At 42.6% G+C, this 19,310-nt stretch overlaps 1 protein-coding gene across 1 annotated transcript; it reads right to left on the minus strand.

Moving 5' to 3' along the window:
- Window positions 1-11,387: 11,387 nt before the first annotated feature.
- On the minus strand, window positions 11,388-18,964 carry LOC109877179 (zinc finger protein 883). Its single transcript, XM_020469486.2, has 4 exons — window positions 18,689-18,964; window positions 14,501-15,152; window positions 13,603-13,780; window positions 11,388-13,400 (listed from the first exon to the last, which is right to left on the minus strand). Exons 2-4 carry the CDS (start codon window positions 14,912-14,914, stop codon window positions 11,932-11,934), a joined length of 2,061 nt encoding a protein of 686 aa, XP_020325075.2. The 5' UTR covers window positions 14,915-15,152; window positions 18,689-18,964; the 3' UTR covers window positions 11,388-11,931.
- Window positions 18,965-19,310: the final 346 nt, after the last annotated feature.

A 19,310-nucleotide genomic window follows, 5' to 3' on the forward strand; every position in this document is an offset into this window, starting at 1 on the left:
TCACAGCGATTTCATGGTACAATGATTCCCTATGTTATTCAGTGCTTGAATTCACGCACAACTGAAATTGAGCAAACAGTGTTGAATTTTACCAACCAGGAAATTACTTTTTCGACATTGGGCGCTTGACCCGATTTCCACTATATAACACAAACACAACAGCTTTCCCATTTTGACAACAGATGCAGGACGGGTGGGAGAAATTAATATGCGAATATCACAGCCAATCACAACACTGGTGGGTAAGTAACATTGTGAAACACTATCATTCCACTATTATTGCAGATATACGAAGGACATTTTCAGAAATTAGAATGCATTTTTAAAAATATAAATATGTGTAGCACCTTTAAAAGACCAAAACCCAAATGTTTGTTTCCATACATTTCTATGATCTACCCTTTGACTTTGCAGCTTGGCCATCTAGTGGGAAAGGGAGAGGCTATACGGACACGCCTGCTGGCCAAATGAATGACGTATGTCGTGCAGCTGAAAGTCGTGGAGACGATTGGATTCGGGTTCAGTCAGGCGTCCTGAAGAGCCCTTCCCCACTTCCCAGCAAGCTAGTTTCTGCTCGCTAGTAACCATATGGGTGTCACCATGACCAATTAGCTAATGTAACGACAATCCGGTGTGAATCAGTAGTGCAATGGGGCTTTTCGGAGGTGCTTGATAACAGCTTACATGAGAAATAACTTGTAATATTGGTAGTAAACCATCTGCATATCACCGTGATAGGCTACTGCTCAGTCGGGAGAGTTTGCGTTGCAAGCCGGTAACACGACAACACGTATGGCAGTGTCCTCCTGCTGACCGCAGTAAGGAGAGAGGGGGAAGTAGCTAGACACTGTAGCCAATATCAGGCCAGGGTGGAGTGCATTTATTGTAATGATTTTCACTGAAAATGTTAAACTACGGCATCAATGTCTATTAAAATAAACACATACTAACAATTACTCCGATTTAAACACGCTTCCAAGTCCCAACTTCAACAGACAAGTTTCAAATTCTGCCTGAAGTTGCTACCCACATCTATAAACTAGCTAGCTGGGAAGGGCTCATCAGGACAGCTGAATGAACAGAATCTGTTTGTCTCCACTCAAATCTCGCAGTAGAAACGCGAACGTCAACTAGCCTATTGTATAACCCAGGACAACTTTTTAGAGCTCCATTTTGTCCCACACTGCTACAGTCAATATAATACCCCCTAAATGGCCCTTCAAAAAGTACTCTAATAAAACCAACACTTTGTTTGTCTACAGTATCATCAAAGATGGTTTAGTATGAAGATATGTAGAAACTGCTTATCCACCAGAAATCCTTGATCGTGCTTATAGACGATATCAGGGCGACGTTGGCTACCTAAGCTCATGCGCAGAAACGCAATCAAAGCATTGAGATGCAGTACATTCTGTGGTGAGAGTGTCCATGGGGGCTGTATGGAATGTGAATTATCGTTAAACATTCCTCCCCTTCTGTGGTTTCCAGGACAACGCTAGCCCGCACCCTTCCGCCCTCCCGGAATCCCCGAGTCGCGCCTCTCCGAGTAGCGCCTTACTGCTGGGTCTGAAGAGGGTGTCTGTGCGGCTGGTCGACTGCAGGAAAATAACGGGGCTGAATGGAACTACGAGAGGAGGAGACAAAGCGGAAGATTTGACTGATCAAAGTAAAAGACTGCTGGGTCTGAAGAGGGTGTCTGTGCGGCTGGTCGACTGCAGGAAAACAACGGGACTGAGTGGAACTATGAGACGAGGAGGAGGAGAAGAAGAAGATGATGAGTGAGATTTGACTGATCAAAATAAGTAGGAGGGTTATGTAGGAGCAGAATGTGTTTACTTTGGACTTCAACCTACACATTAATAATATGGAGAAGAAGCAGCTGCTATCCTAGGAGCATGAACAACGACTCATCTCCTGGTGGCACACACAACATTTAAAATAACATGTTTTTATAATAAATATTCTGCACTAGCATTTAAACAAAATACAAATATTCTGACCATTATGAATAACTTCATTGTGTTGTAGATCTTAAATAATCCTTAAACGTGATTAGGAAGTGGAATCTGGTCCAGTGGTGAGAATCCTCATTCAACATAAACGTGATTAGGAAGTGGAATCTGGTCCAGTGGTGAGAATCTTCATTCAACATAAACGTGATTAGGAAGTGGAATCTGGTCCAACAGGTCTTACAGGAAGTACAGGTCGTAAAAACATTGTCTTGAGGCACCATGATACGTCAAGACACAAGAAAACTATATTTAGGGAACTATCTTCAAGACATTTTCCAGGCCAACTTTTCTGGACCTCTCTTCCCGACAGCTAAAGGGATTCTTTACTTTACGCTCAGTCTCTGCTCTACTCATTTGGCTAATCAGAGAACAGGCTACTCTGGGGAGAAAAGTTAAATCAAAGCTCAATCATTGTCCTCAAGATTACATAATGATAGGATTCTACATAACATAACCGAATATAAACAGAACACACTGTGTGTGTGTGTGTGTGTGTGTGTGTGTGTGTGTGTAAAGTAGAGAATCCCGTACATCCACATGTGCAGAAGCTTCAGGACATTTAGCTGTCGGGAAGAGGGGTCCGGGACAGTCGGATCTGTAGCCTCTCCGTTGTTTTTATATTAGTGGTTTGAGAGGGATACCATAAAATGTTTTCAGACACATTTGGAAGACATGTCTTGATACATAATGGCATCTTAAAGATGTATTTTTTAATAAGTATCTATGTCTTGAAGCGTCTCAAGATTTCTCAACTTGTGATGGCTGGGTATGTAGGTTTATAAACGATCAGAAACATGTTTTCTCAGTCTTCACTTTGGGCTTCCATAGTCCGATTGTGATGGCTGGGTACGTAGGTTTATAAGCGATCAGAAACATTTTTTCTCAGTCTTCACTTTGGGCTTCCATAGTCCGATTGTGATGCCTGGGTACGTATGTTTCTAAACGATCAGAAACATATTTACGCAGTCTTCACTTTGGGTTTCCATAGTCCGATTGTGATGGCTGGGTACGTAGGTTTATAAACGATCAGAAACATATTTACGCAGTCTTCACTTTGGGCTTCCATAGTCCGATTGTGATGCCTGGGTACGTAGGTTTATAAACGATCAGAAACATATTTACGCAGTCTTCACTTTGGGCTTCCATAGTCCGATTGTGACGGGAGGTAATAAAGGGAACAACGACGGTGGGATGAACGTATCTTCTGTCGTTGGCTTTGATCCTTTTTATGGAAATAGGGAGAACGTGCATTTTTTCTGGCTTATAAAAGTGTTGGAACATTGTCGGACGGTTCTGAATGACTTAAACATCAGCTCTTTGCTGTATTCGTTGGAGTCGTTCTCTAGTCATGTTTTTAAACATTTTGAAATCTCACAGTATCCAGTTTGCTGTGCGTTCGAGGTTTCTTTTTACAGTCTGTGGCTCGTGGAAGCACAGATCACTGTGTCTGCAGTTATCTGATTGGCCAGCGGTAGGCCTATAAGTGCACTTGATTTGCTCTCTGGTCCTGTCAGGTAGGCGTAGTTCTACCTTCAAACACATTAAATGGTTAAAAATGGGAACACGTTGCCTTTTCGGTGCTAGGGCTGTTGAATTTGGGTGCACATACAACCAACAGCGTGCAATAAGTAAATAGGAACAGAATGTTTTTATTTTCTTTACAGAAATGTTTAATGATCAACTAGGAATGCCTTGGAGATCGACCAGTCGGCGACCACTGTAGTAAGATGTTCTCTCAATTGACAAGTCTGAAAAGACTCCAGCGGACACACACACTGGAGAGAAGCCATACCACTGCTCTGACTGTGGAAAGAGTTTTGCTAACTCAAGAAGCCTGAGAGTTCACCAGACAACACACACTCGAGAGTTTTTCACAAACAAGTGAGCTTAAGGTTCACCTGCATAAGGTATCAACTTCAGAAACACAGATGGGAGAAGCCTTACTTCTGCTCTGAATGTGGGAACCACTTTTCACAATCATAAGCATTAAAGATGAGAGAACAGACACTGGAGAGAAGCCTTAACACTGCTCAGACTGGAAAGAAGTTTTCACAATCAAGTGGGCAAAACTGCAAAGATATTGATATATGGGGCTTTGGTGACAAAACGGATGCCACTGTGATAGACTGCATCCAATTAGTTGAGTAGGGTGTTGGAGGCTATTTTGTAAATGACATCGCCGAAGTCGAGGATTGGTAGGATGGTCAGTTTTACGAGGTATGTTTGGCAGCATGAGTGAAAGAGGCTTTGTTGTGAAATAGGAAGCCGATTCTAGATTTAACTTTGGATTGGAGATGTTTTATGTGAGTCTGGAAGGAGAGTTTACAGTCTAACCAGACACCTGGGTATTTGTAGTTGTCCACATATTCTAGTCCGAACCGTCCAGAGTAGTGATGTTGGACGGGTGGGCAGGTGCGGGCAGCGATCGGTTGAAGAGCATGCATTTAGTTTTGTATTTAAAAGCAGTTGGAGGCCACGGAAGGAGAGTTGTATGGCATTGAAGCTCTGAAGCTCGTCTGGAGGGATGTTAACAGTGTCCAAAGAAGGGCCAGAAGTATACAGAATGGTGTCGTCTGCGTAGAGGTGGATCAGAGACTCACCAGGAGCAAGAGCGACATCATTGATATATACAGAGAAGAGAGTTGGCCCAAGAATTGAACCCTGTGGCACCCCCCATAGAGACTGCCAGAGGCCCGGACAACAGGCCCTCAAATTTAAGACTGAACTCTGTCGGAGAAGTAGTTGGTGAACCAAGCGAGGCAATCATTTGAGAAACCAAGGCTGTTGATCAATGAATAAGGCTGCACATTATTGTTTCTTATCAATGGCGGTTACGATATCATTTAGGATGTTGAGCGTGGCTGAGGTGCACCCATGACCAGCTCTGAAACCAGATTGCATAGCAGAGAAGGTACGGTGGGATTCGGAATGGTCAGTGATCTGTTTGTTAACTTGGCTTTCGAAGACCTTAGAAAGGCAGGGTAGGATAGATATAGGTCTGTAGCAGTTTGGGTCTAGAGTGTCTCCCCCTTTGAAGAGGGGGATGACCGCAGCTTCTTTCCAATCTTTGGGATTCTCAGACAGCACGAAAGAGAGGTTGAACAGGCTAGTAATAGGGGTTGCAACAATTTCGGCAGATAATTTTAGAAAGAAAGGATCCAGATTGTCTAGCCCGGCTGATTTGTGGGGGTCCAGATTTTGCAGCTCTTTCAGAACATCAGCTGACTGGATTTGGGAGAAGGAGAAATGGGGAAGGCTTGCTGTGGGGGGTGCAGTGCTGTTGACCGGGGTAGGGGTGGCCAGGTGGAAAGCATGGCCAGCCGTAGAAAAATGCTTATTGAAATTCTCAATTATAGTCGATTTATCGGTGGTGACAGAGTTTCCTATCCTCAGTGCAGTGGGCAGATGGGAGGAGGTGCTCTTATTCTCCATGGACTTTACAATGTCACTGAACTTTTTTGAGTTAGTGTTGCAGGAAGCAAATTTCTGCTTGAAAAAGCTAGCCTTGGCTTTCTAACTGCCTGTGTATATTGGTTAGATCACAGCTGAATGGTGCTCCTTAATGAATGGTGCTCCTTAATGAATGGTGCTCCTTAATGAATGGTGCTCCTTAATGAATGGTGCTCCTTAATGAATGGTGCTCCTTAATGAATGGTGCTCCGTAATGAATGGTGCTCCGTAATGAATGGTGCTCCGTAATGAATGGTGCTCCGTAATGAATGGTGCTCCGTAATGAATGGTGCTCCTTAATGAATGGTGCTCCTTAATGAATGGTGCTCCTTAATGAAGTTAGATCAAAGCTGAATGGTGCTCCTTTAATGAAGTTAGATCAAAGCTGAATCCATGTCTGCAAGATCACATTATGATACACAGCAAAATAAACAGGTAGGCTTTGGTACAGTAACACACGTCTGCTCTAAAATTCACTGTACATCATTCAGAACATCACTGTAAATCATTCAAAACAACACTGTACATCATTCAGAACAACACTGTAAATCATTCAAAACAACACTGTACATCATTCAAAACAACACTGTACATCATTCAGAACAACACTGTACATCATTCAGAACAACACTGTACATCATTCAGAACAACACTGTACATCACTCAAAACAACACTGTACATCATTCAAAACAACACTGTACATCATTCAGAACAACACTGTACATCATTCAGAACAACACTGTACATCATTCAGAACAACACTGTACATCATTCAGAACAACACTGCATCATTCAGAACACTGTACATCATTCAGAACAACACTGTACATCATTCAGAACACTGTACATCATTCAGAACACTGTACATCATTCAGAACACTGTACATCATTCAGAACAACACTGTACGTCATTCAGAACAACACTGTACGTCATTCAGAACAACACTGTACGTCATTCAGAACACTGTACGTCATTCAGAACAACACTGTACGTCATTCAGAACACTGTACATCATTCAGAACACTGTACATCATTCAGAACAACACTGTACATCATTCAGAACAACACTGTACGCCATTCAGAACAACACTGTACGCCATTCAGAACAACACTGTACGTCATTCAGAACAACACTGTACATAACTGCATGGTTGGTATGCAGATGCTGCATGGATGTTTTATCCATGAAACTTTATAATTCACCATTGAATGCAGTGGCGTTTTGCCTTACAGTAATGTTATACTATGCTGCTATTATATTTCTCTATATGTACAGTGCCTTGCGAAAGTATTCGGCCCCCTTGAACTTTGCGACCTTTTGCCACATTTCAGGCTTCAAACATAAAGATATAAAACAGTTTTTTTGTGAAGAATCAACAACAAGTGGGACACAATCATGAAGTGGAACGACATTTATTGGATATTTCAAACTTTTTTAACAAATCAAAAACTGAAAAATTGGGCGTGCAAAATTATTCAGCCCCCTTAAGTTAATACTTTGTAGCGCCACCTTTTGCTGCGATTACAGCTGTAAGTCGCTTGGGGTATGTCTCTATCAGTTTTGCACATCGAGAGACTGAATTTTTTTCCCCATTCCTCCTTGCAAAACAGCTCGAGCTCAGTGAGGTTGGATGGAGAGCATTCGTGAACAGCAGTTTTCAGTTCTTTCCACAGATTCTCGATTGGATTCAGGTCTGGACTTTGACTTGGCCATTCTAACACCTGGATATGTTTATTTTTGAACCATTCCATTGTAGATTTTGCTTTATGTTTTGGATCATTGTCTTGTTGGAAGACAAATCTCCGTCCCAGTCTCAGGTCTTTTGCAGACTCCATCAGGTTTTCTTCCAGAATGGTCCTGTATTTGGCTCCATCCATCTTCCCATCAATTTTAACCATCTTCCCTGTCCCTGCTGAAGAAAAGCAGGCCCAAACCATGATGCTGCCACCACCATGTTTGACAGTGGGGATGGTGTGTTCAGGGTGATGAGCTGTGTTGCTTTTACGCCAAACATAACGTTTTGCATTGTTGCCAAAAAGTTCAATTTTGGTTTCATCTGACCAGAGCACCTTCTTCCACATGTTTGGTGTGTCTCCCAGGTGGCTTGTGGCAAACTTTAAACGACACTTTTTATGGATATCTTTAAGAAATGGCTTTCTTCTTGCCACTCTTCCATAAAGGTCAGATTTGTGCAATATACGACTAATTGTTGTCCTATGGACAGAGTCTCCCACCTCAGCTGTAGATCTCTGCAGTTCATCCAGAGTGATCATGGGCCTCTTGGCTGCATCTCTGATCCGTCTTCTCCTTGTATGAGCTGAAAGTTTAGAGGGACGGCCAGGTCTTGGTAGATTTGCAGTGGTCTGATACTCCTTCCATTTCAATATTATCGCTTGCACAGTGCTCCTTGGGATGTTTAAAGCTTGGGAAATCTTTTTGTATCCAAATCCGGCTTTAAACTTCTTCACAACAGTATCTCGGACCTGCCTGGTGTGTTCCTTGTTCTTCATGATGCTCTCTGCGCTTTTAACGGACCTCTGAGACTATCACAGTGCAGGTGCATTTATACGGAGACTTGATTACACACAGGTGGATTGTATTATCATCATTAGTCATTTAGGTCAACATTGGATCATTCAGAGATCCTCACTGAACTTCTGGAGAGAGTTTGCTGCACTGAAAGTAAAGGGGCTGAATAATTTTGCATGCCCAATTTTTCAGTTTTTGATTTGTTAAAAAAGTTTGAAATATCCAATAAATGTCGTTCCACTTCATGATTGTGTCCCACTTGTTGTTGATTCTTCACAAAAAAATAGTTTTATATCTTTATGTTTGAAGCCTGAAATGTGGCAAAAGGTCACAAAGTTCAAGGGGGCCGAATACTTTCGCAAGGCACTGTATGTAGTTCTGTCCTTGAGCTTTTCTTGTCTATTAATGTTCTGTATTGTTTCATGTTCTGTGTGGACCCCAGGAAGAGTAGCTGCTGCTTTTGCAACAGCTAATGGGGATCCTAATAAAATATCAAATATATACAGGTTGAAACCAACAAGCTTGTCAGTTCCAATTCCCAGTTACATCTTTTGTTTTCCAACCTTATCGAACATTCTTAACTAATCCCCTGTCAAATCTACCTCTGTTATAATCTACCTTCTGACTGGTGCTGGGATAGGCAGGGTAAGGTCACAGGTGTGGAGCCTCCCTCCTGCTGGGAGGTGGACTAAACTACTAATCTACCTTCTGACTGGCGCTGGGATAGGCAGGGTAAGGTCACAGGTGTGGAGCCTCCCTCCTGCTGGGAGGTGGACTAAACTACTAATCTACCTTCTGACTGGCGCTGGGATAGGCAGGGTAAGGTCACAGGTGTGGAGCCTCCCTCCTGCTGGGAGGTGGACTAAACTACTAATCTACCTTCTGACTGGCGCTGGGATAGGCAGGGTAAGGTCACAGGTGTGGAGCCTCCCTCCTGCTGGGAGGTGGACTAAACTACTAATCTACCTTCTGACTGGCGCTGGGATAGGCAGGGTAAGGTCACAGGTGAGGAGCTCCTGCTGGGAGGTGGACTAAACTACTAATCTACCTTCTGACTGGCGCTGGGATAGGCAGGGTAAGGTCACAGGTGAGGAGCTCCTGCTGGGAGGTGGACTAAACTACTAATCTACCTTCTGACTGGCGCTGGGATAGGCAGGGTAAGGTCACAGGTGTGGAGCCTCCCTCCTGCTGGGAGGTGGACTAAACTACTAATCTACCTTCTGACTGGCGCTGGGATAGGCAGGGTAAGGTCACAGGTGTGGAGCCTCCCTCCTGCTGGGAGGTGGACTAAACTACTAATCTACTTTCTGACTGGCGCTGGGATAGGCAGGGTAAGGTCACAGGTGTGGAGCCTCCCTCCTGCTGGGAGGTGGACTAAACTACTAATCTACCTTCTGACTGGCGCTGGGATAGGCAGGGTAAGGTCACAGGTGTGGAGCTCCTGCTGGGAGGTGGACTAAACTACTAATCTACCTTCTGACTGGCGCTGGGATAGGGTAAGGTCACGGGTAATAATCTAGCTGATGCCCAATCGCAAAACAATTTGTCAAATTGAGGTAAAAACACATTTCACTCATATTGTTAGTCAATGTCTTTTTTTATTGACAACTTGGAGGTAATAGATAACTGATTAACTCTACATGTACACCGGCACAGCAATAAAGAAAATGTAGTCTTTTGATGAAACCCAAAGTGACAAGATACTATTCCCATAGGACTCTGGTCAGATGTAGTGCACTATATGTCCTAGAGAATAGGGTTCTATTTGGGACTATGACTGTAGCTTTATATGTCCTAGAGAACAGGGTTCCATTTGGGACTAAGACTGTAACTTTATATGTCCTAGAGAATAGGGTTCCATTTTGGACTACAACTGTAGCTTTATATGTTCTAGTGAATAGGGTTCTATTTGGGACTATGACTAGCTTTATATATATGTTCTAGAGAATAGGGTTCCATTTGGGACTATGACTGTAGCTTTATATGTTCTAGTGAATAGGGTTCTATTTGGGACTATGACTGTAGCTTTATATGTTCTAGTGAATAGGGTTCTATTTGGGACTATGACTGTAGCTTTATATATATGTTCTAGAGAATAGGGTTCCATTTGGGACTATGACTGTAGCTTTATATATATGTTCTAGAGAATAGGGTTCCATTTGGGACTATGACTGTAGCTTTATATGTTCTAGTGAATAGGGTTCTATTTGGGACTGACTGTAGCTTTATATACATGTTCTAGAGAATAGGGTTCCATTTGGGACTATGACTGTAGCTTTATATGTCCTAGTGAATAGGGTTCTATTTGGGACTATGACTGTAGCTTTATATGTTCTAGTGAATAGGGTTCTATTTGGGACTATGACTGTAGCTTTATATATATGTTCTAGAGAATAGGGTTCCATTTGGGACTATGACTGTAGCTTTATATATATGTTCTAGAGAATAGGGTTCCATTTGGGACTATGACTGTAGCTTTATATGTTCTAGTGAATAGGGTTCTATTTGGGACTGACTGTAGCTTTATATACATGTTCTAGAGAATAGGGTTCCATTTGGGACTATGACTGTAGCTTTATATGTCCTAGTGAATAGGGTTCTATTTGGGACTACGACTGTAGCTTTATATGTCCTAGTGAATAGGGTTCTATTTGGGACTACAACTGTAGCTTTATATGTTCTAGTGAATAGGGTTCTATTTGGGACTATGACTGTAGCTTTATATATATATATATATGTTCTAGTGAATAGGGTTCTATTTGGGACTATGACTGTAGCTTTATATATATATATATATATGTTCTAGTGAATAGGGTTCTATTTGGGACTATGACTGACTGTAGCTTTATATATATATATGTTCTAGTGAATAGGGTTCTATTTGGGACTATGACTGTAGCTTTATATATATATATATATATATATGTTCTAGTGAATAGGGTTCTATTTGGGACTATGACTGACTAGCTTTATATGTCCTAGAGAATAGGGTTCTATTTGGGACTATGACTGACTAGCTTTATATGTCCTAGAGAATAGGGTTCTATTTGGGACTATGACTGACTGTAGCTTTATATGTCCTAGAGAATAGGGTTCTATTTGGGAATACAACTTTAGCTTTATATATAAACATATACTACCGTTCAAAAGGTTGGGGTCACTTAGAAATGTCCTTGTTTTAGAAGGAAAAGCACATTTTGTCCACTAAAATAACATCACATTCATCATGACAGTGTAGACATGGTTAATGTTGTAAATGACTATTGTAGCTGGAAACAGCAAATTTTGTATGGATTATCTACATAGGCGTACAGAGGCCCATTATCAGCAACCATCTGTCCAGATGCATCTGCACAATGTGTGCCTGAATACCTCCGGGGGTAGGCAGGAAGATCTGATCGCAACGTGTCCTTTAATTGTCTACACCCGGTCTTAAAATGTGGTCACAATCAGAATGTGGACCAGATCAGGACAAAAGGATGCATGTTAGAACCTGGTATAAAACAGATTTTTAGAAACATCCTAAATGTATAAACAAGTCAACAACATAACAATTCAGCTTGTAAATGCTGGGGGGGGGGGAGTATCTAACAAATCAGGGTAAACACATTCTGAAATCAATTCAAGAAATATAGCCTTGAAATTGGCACCATGTTACAACACTCAGCAACAAACCCATATTAAATAACAATATTGAATAATAAAAGTAATAAATGTTATTATGTGCCATTAACACTTTACACCCGAATACAGGTTGAAATCGGAACGCAATGGCTGTTCAGTAACATGTTATCAATGTGGCCTAAAGTACAGAAAAATATCAAATCAACAGTAATGTTTGGATTCAGTCTTGTGTCAGGTGAACTGTTGTGTGCTCAACATTTTCTTTCAATTGCTACCATGCAGTTCATATTTAAATTTGTAAGACATTTCCATTTTACCCTAGGCCTGGTGTGATTGGTTGATGGATAGGTCCTTCAACCCCGAGGCCTAGGGTGATTGGTCGCTCGAGGGCTGGTGTATCTCCTACATGTGTTTTCATGTGTTTCACCAGGCACCTATGATAGGAGAACCTCTCACCACATGGATCACACCTATAGGGCTTCTCTCCTGTATGTGTTCTCATGTGTGTAGCCAGAGTATCTGACCTGGGAAACCTCTTCCCACACTGACCACAGCTGTAAGGCTTCTCCCCAGTGTGTGTAAGCTGGTGCTTCTTCAGTGCCCCGGAGCGAGCAAAGCTCTTCCCACACTCAGAGCAGTGGTACGGTTTTTCCCCGGTGTGCGAGCGCTGGTGTAGAGTCAGGCTTCCCGATTCGGCAAAGCTCTTCCCACACTGGTCACAGACGTACGGTTTCTCTCCTGTGTGTGTCCGCTGGTGTGTTTTGAGCTGAGTCAGGGTGAGGAAGTTCTTGGGACAGTCGGCGCAGTGGTGAGTCTTCTCCCCGTTGTGTGTTCTCATGTGTGCATTGTAGATGTCTAGAGAGTAGTAGCCCTTACCACACTGCGGGCAGAGGTGAGACCTCACTTTAGCATGCGTCTGTTGGTGTACTTTCAGGTGGCCCATTTGGGAGAAACTCCTCCTGCACTGGGAGCATTGGTAAGGCTTCTCTCCGGTGTGAGTCCGCTGGTGTGCCTTAAATGTGGCCCTGTGGCTGAATGTCTTCCCACAGTGGGAGCACTGGAAAGGTTTCTCTCCTGTGTGAATCCTCTCATGGCTTTTCAAGCCAGACTGTTGGCGGAAGCGCTTCCCGCACTGGGAGCAGAGGTGAGGTTTCCCTCCGGTGTGGATTCTCTGGTGAGTTCTGAGGTCTGCCGACGAGGTGAAACTCTCCTCACACTGATCACAGCCATAATTAGTTTCTCCAGTGTGGACCCTCTGGTGTAATTTCAGACTATATTTTGACGAAAATCTTTTCTCACACAGTAAGCAGCTGTAAGGCTTCTCTTCTGTGTGGGTTCGCTTGTGCAATAACAGCTGACTTGAGGTACAAACGCTTATCCCACAGTCTGAACAGCTATAAGGCTTCTCGCCTGTGTGTCTCTGCAGGTGTACTTTAAACTGGCTTGAATAACAAAAACTCTTTCCACATTGATCACAGTTATAAGGCTTCTCTCCTGTGTGTGTACTCTGGTGTACTTTCAGTTCTTGTAACTGAGCAAAACTCTTCCTACACTGGGAACAGCTATAAGGTTTCTCTCCTGTATGGATTGTCTGGTGTTTTTTTAGTGCTGATGAAGATTTGCAACTCTTCCCACAGTCAGAGCAGCGGTGAGGTTTCATCCCTGTGGGTTTCCATTCATGTTTCTCAAGGTGTTCTGATCTGGAGAGACTTTTCTCTGCCTTGTCAGCGTCAGGATGTTGTTGAGGCGCCCCAGAGGATCCAGGATAGTCATGTCTCTCTCCTGTGTAAACAAAACAATGTATAAAACAATTAATACAGTGTAAGTCTTCATCATAAACTATCAGTCCTAGAGAAGTTGAATCACACAGCTGTGTTGTCAAAACAATATTACTTCCTCCTACAGACCACATTATTAATGCTCCAACACACCCCTTAACAATCCAGACCACATTATTAACACACCACTAAAACCTCCTACTTACTTTGATCAGTCAAATCTCCCTCTTCCTCCTCATCTCCTCTCACAGTTACACCCGGGCTGAGTGGTTTCCTGCAGTCGCCCAGCCACACAGACGCCCACTTCAGACCCCGCAGTAAGGCACTCCTGGGAGAGGTACAACCCAGGGACTGGAGGGAGGAAGGTGGCGAAGTAGGCTTGTCCTGGAAATATAAAAAAATAGAGACTAGATGAAGCAGGGAGGGAAACAATCCTATTTATTAAAAGAAGTGGTCACCATGCCAACGATAAAGCCTTGTAACTCCTGTTTATTTAAAGAAGTGGTCACCATGCCAACGATAACCATGCCGGTACCATCAGTGAAGTAATAATAAAAAAAGCACATTATTTAAATTTATGCTCAGCTTTGCCTTGCAAGTAAATACATCAACTGATCTCAAGTTCTGAAATATAATATGGCCTGAGAAAAACAATATTGGCAGGCCAAACATAGCCAATATGCTGTGATAATGTATTAAGTCTACTGCACAGACTACAGAACTGGTTTTATTAGGTTCATGTTGCATAGGCGGACATTTTTAGGGGGTGGCATGTTTAAAAATGTTTTTTTTAAAAGTTCAATTGAGCGCTAGATCTCGGCTGGCATTTTAGCACTGAGCGTAATCTTGACTCAGAGAAGGAAGGTGTCCACTGCTGTTTTTTCCATTTTGAAATCTCAAGTCTTTCCTTGATTCTTTCCTTTCCTTGATTCCTCAAATCGGGCTATTCTGCCTCCTCAAAAAGCATTGGAGGAGAAAGTCCAAGAGGAGGAACCTCAGATCTTCTCCTCCAATGTCTGTACAGTATAGAAGGATTCTGAATCAAGAAGAATCCAAGACAGACTGTTGAGAATCAGAAATACTTTCTGACTGGGATGTACTCACACCACTCTCCCTCTGCTCTGGGGTATGCCTCTCTGGAGATGACTCCGCCTCCAGCCCGTTGCTAGGAAACCAATCCTTGTCCTGCATGTCCCATTCCTCACCGCAGGTTGTAGCATCGTCATCATCATCTGACTGGCTGGGAATCATGGGTGCCACAGTAGATTCTTCCTGTATCCTCCTGATGTCATCTTTCAGTCGGAGTAACCAAGACATTCCCTGCTCCTCCGATTTGACTGAATCTGCATTTTCCCACATTTCCTCCATGATTTTACGGCGCAACGAGCGATGGTTCTTTCCTTTAACTTGGGAGCCATCTATTCCACAACGTTCACACAGGTATAGTATATTGTCCTTAGTTAGAGTAAATAAACTCTGTTCGATTTCATCTAACAATGCCTCCTTCTCTTCACTCATGTTGTCCTGCTGTTGGGAACAACAACAATGCAGTCAATGGCAAGACAGCAGGAAGTCCATACACTTTAGATGACCTGTAGTAGAAGAAGAGAGCAGGAAGTCCATACACTTTAGATGACCTGTAGTAGAAGACAGCAGGAAGTCCATACACTTTAGATGACCTGTAGTAGAAGAAGACAGCAGGAAGTCCATACACTTTAGATGACCTGTAGTAGAAGACAGCAGGAAGTCCATACACCTGTAATAGAAGAATGATACATCACAACACAGTATTGACAGTGTAATATGATTATTTACGACATTTACCAGTGTTCTCTTCTCATCACCTAATGCAACTACTGTAGATCTAGGTGTAGGCTGATCCTAGATCAGCCACAAGAGGCTGCCACTATTTGTGAGATTCAGATATTTGGTTGGAATTTTTTGGTGGCATTGCAAAATGACAATTAAGAAGAATTGCCAAGTTTGTCGACTACACAAGGAAGGGACTTGTTTAATACATTTAGATTCTTCACGTGAAGGTAAGTGAGTGTCCAAGGCCCCTTTGTAAGAGAGAACAGTATTTCCTTCATCTGTATGTTTATGTAATGTTTTCATTATTAACGTTAGTCTCCTAGTCCACAAGAACCGTTCGCCAGCTAACGTTAGCCTCCCTGGCAACGGACCCGTTAGCTAGCTGCCACGTTAGCCTCCCTGGCAACGGACCCGTTAGCTAGCAGCAACGTTAGTCTCCCTGGCAACGGACCCGTTAGCTAGCTGCCACGTTAGCTTCCCTGGCAACGGACCCGCTAGCAGCAACGTTAGCCTCCCTGGCAACGGACCCGCTAGCAGCAACGTTAGCTTCCCTGGCAACGGACCTGCTAGCAGCAACGTTAGCTTCCCTGGCAACGGACCTGCTAGCAGCAACGTTAGCTTCCCTGGCAACGGACCCGCTAGCAGCAACGTTAGCTTCCCTGACAACGGACCTGCTAGCAGCAACGTTAGCTTCCCTGGCAACGGACCCGCTAGCAGCAACGTTAGCTTCCCTGGCAACGGACCTGCTAGCAGCAACGTTAGCTTCCCTGACAGCAACGTTAGCTTCCCTTACAACGGACCCGCTGTGCGTATGAGAAACAGAACTGCGCAGGGAAAAGGCTTTATTTTGAACCCTTTTATTGGCAAACCCTTTGGAAACGTGTCATTTTACACAATTCAATTATAAAGGGCGTATTCATGAACTGCCGCCTGTCTACCATAGCGTATTGTGGCATCCTCTCCTGCCGCCTGTCTACCATAGCGTATTGTGGCATCCTCTCCTGCCGCCTGTCTACCATAGCGTATTGTGGCATCCTCTCCTGAAAACATTGCAAGGGAACTCAGGAGATTTTTGTGGCTCAGTTGGTAAAGAAAGCATGGTGCTTGCAACCCGCACGAACATTGTATCCACTCACTACTGTAAATCGCTCTGGATAAGAGCATCTACTAAATGACTGAAATGTCAAATGTAAATCCTGAACACCCACCTCCAGTAGTTGCTTTACACGTGTTGGAGAGATTACGTCAAGACCGGGAGGGGTTGATCCACCAGAGTTATTTAAAAGACGACTGGACAATATATACAATATCAAGATTTTATGGGCATATACAGTAGCAGTCAAAAGTTTGGACACACCTACTCAAAAGGTTTTTCTTTATTTTGACTTTTCTACATTGTAGAATAACAGTGAAGACATCAAAACTACGAAATAACACGTATGGAATCATGTAGTAACCCCCCCAAAAAGTTAACAAAATCTAAATATTTTAGATTGTTCAAAGAATCCACCCTTTAGCGTTAAGATTTCCCTTCGCTGGAACTAAGGGACCCGAACCATGAAAAACAGCCCCAGACCACTGCGTTCTCCTGGCACCTGCCAAACCCAGTCGTCCGTCGGACTGCCAGATGGTGAAGATAATAAATCACTCCAGAGAACGCATTTCCACTGTTCCAGAGTCCAATGGCGGCGAGCTTTACACCGCGATGGCCGATGCTTGGTATTGTGATAATACATCACCATCCACAAGCGATGACGCATCATTAACAAGATTTAATGTTGTCTTTACGTATACTAAATAATGTATGTGAAATTTGATTTAGAATGGACCAATTTCATGAACCTGTCTCAGAACATGGGCAGGTGAAAACGTCATCTGAGTTTTCAGAACCCTCCAGTTGACTGTTATTGGTAAACGGTGCTAGCGACAAATTCAGCTACATTTCAGGCTGCCTTTGAAGATTTCTATGGTTTGGATAGCATTTAGCGAGTTCTCCCACTCAATTCTGCCGCAAACGAGAGTTGGAGAAGCAGAAAAGAACAAATGGAACGGAGGTAGAAAACGCAATTGTGCAACAATAAGGCAAATTGGTTCTGTGACGTCACCGCGGCAACGTTAAAACTTCATCTAGCGATTAATCAAGGAGCCAATAGTCCGGCACAGTTGACACGTTATAATAACCATAAAAACACAGAAATGGCTCCAATAGTTTTTCCGCCATTCAGTTTTAACATGGTGAGTAAAAAATTAAAAGTAAACGTGTGTTTGGTGTAGGCTCAACTTGGCATGACGCTTTGATAGCCTTGTAATTATCTTAGGGCAAGGTGAATTTGATTAAAATATTAGCCTCAATTTGCTCTCCGAAATTAGCAATGCTAATTATTGATAAAAGTGACTTCATCCATTAGCGATTTGTGAGGTTATAAAACGTCACGCCAGACACAAAGTAGTTCTAAAATGCACAAATTCACGGTGAAAAAAATATTAAACAATTTCCGGGTTTTGTGACTGAGTCATAATACCCAGAAAGCCTAGTTGTCAAACAGGGAAATGTTTTTCCCCATAGGGGATTTTAGAACCACTTCAAATAAGGGTTGTGTTTTGTGTAGACTTACCCTGGCGTGACGTTTTGATAACAGTGTAAATCTTTCTATGACAAGGTGACTTATCAACATCGTCGCCTGTATTTAGCTGCTAATGTGGCTATCATAAGCAACTATAAATGCCATGGTGATCTGGACGAGCCTACCGAAATGATGCAAAAGTAAGAATATCTGGATTAACTAATGCTAGCTAAATGTAGTAATTAATAAATTGTAATTTCTTTAAATTGACAATTTTGTGAACTGTCTTGTGCACGTTTTAAGTTGACACAATACCTGTTAGCACAGGTGCCAGTTAGCTATGACATGAAGTTCGCTTGCAGGGACTTGTAGTCCTGCAGATTTACTTTGATACGAATTATTATTTGAAATTAAGAGTAAATAGAGCAGAATATATTGATAAGTCATCTTGTCCTAAAGAGATTTACACGGTTATCAATGTCACGCCAGGGTACGCCTACAAGAAACAAAGGGAATGGTGAAAAAAAACTTTCCTTGTTTGACCGCTAGGTTTTATGTGTATACGGTAGTACTCCAGCTAATCTTCCTTAAAAATAGTTGGCAACACCCATGGCACGTCAATATTGCCGCAACCAAATCAGCTGCTTGCGGCATTTCACAACGTTTAAAAGGCATCGACATGAAAATAAAACTATGGTTGATATGACACACTCATCTTTGCAACGGCGCATTATCTGGCTAGCTAAATTCACCAAGGACTAGTTACTAACAACAATGTTTGTGTGACAGTCACACTGCCGGGTTTATTTGCGCGTCACAAAACTGGAATTGGTATCATATGAACGCTGAAAACCCAGCTACGTCGTTCATAGGTGCACAAAAACATCCGGTTGTAGTACATAAGTAACCAACTTACCAGGTACCTTGTAGAAAACAGCTAACGTTAGGTAGCTACCAAGCGTCTGCCCACCGTTTTCCCCCCATGTGGAAAAGGTAGATAGCTAGCTACCCATAGCTCTTCAGTTTCAGCTAATGATCCTTTACGTCAAAACAAAGTTGACCTGTGGATATTGTATTTTGTTTATTAAGAGAATAACATATCGCTTGAAAGCTACATAAGTAGCACGACTGTCAGCTACCATATTTAGCAGCCACTTCCGCTTTGACTGACGTTATTACGTTCAGTCGCGCAGGCCACAGCAATCGAGTATCGAGAGAGTTTTGATATTCTATTTTGAATAAATACATGGATGACGCTTCGTGTAACTAATCTTACACTTCAGGTAAAACTTGATGCATTTTTATTTGTTCACTGAATAATTAGTAAAGTGAAACAAAACAGGTATTCCAAAGTTCATAAGATGTGTATTTGATCTTATTATAAAGTGGTATGTATTCAATTTGAATTAAAACATGGACTATTAATAAAACACTGGCTCCGAGCCGGCTCATTTGGCTCGGAAACGGCTCTTCTTTCAAAATACTTAAATCAACCTAGAACCATAAGATTTATCTCCAATGTAAAGCGCAAAAAGTAG

The sequence above is a fragment of the Oncorhynchus kisutch genome, unplaced genomic scaffold, assembly GCF_002021735.2.
Source record: "Oncorhynchus kisutch isolate 150728-3 unplaced genomic scaffold, Okis_V2 Okis01b-Okis20b_hom, whole genome shotgun sequence".
Classification (NCBI taxonomy): domain Eukaryota; kingdom Metazoa; phylum Chordata; class Actinopteri; order Salmoniformes; family Salmonidae; genus Oncorhynchus; species Oncorhynchus kisutch.

What these genes read in the sequence shown, in the direction of transcription:
- LOC109877179 (XM_020469486.2), bottom strand. Translation starts at nt 14,914, where the DNA reads ATGAGTGAAGAGAAGGAGGCATTGTTAGATGAAATCGAACAGAGTTTA. An exon ending in CAGAGCAGAGGGAGAGTGGT is followed by an intron (nt 13,781 to 14,500) that starts GTGAGTACATCC and finishes TTATATTTCCAG; the next exon opens with GACAAGCCTACTTCGCCACC. An exon ending in GGGAGATTTGACTGATCAAA is followed by an intron (nt 13,401 to 13,602) that starts GTAAGTAGGAGG and finishes TTGTTTACACAG; the next exon opens with GAGAGAGACATGACTATCCT.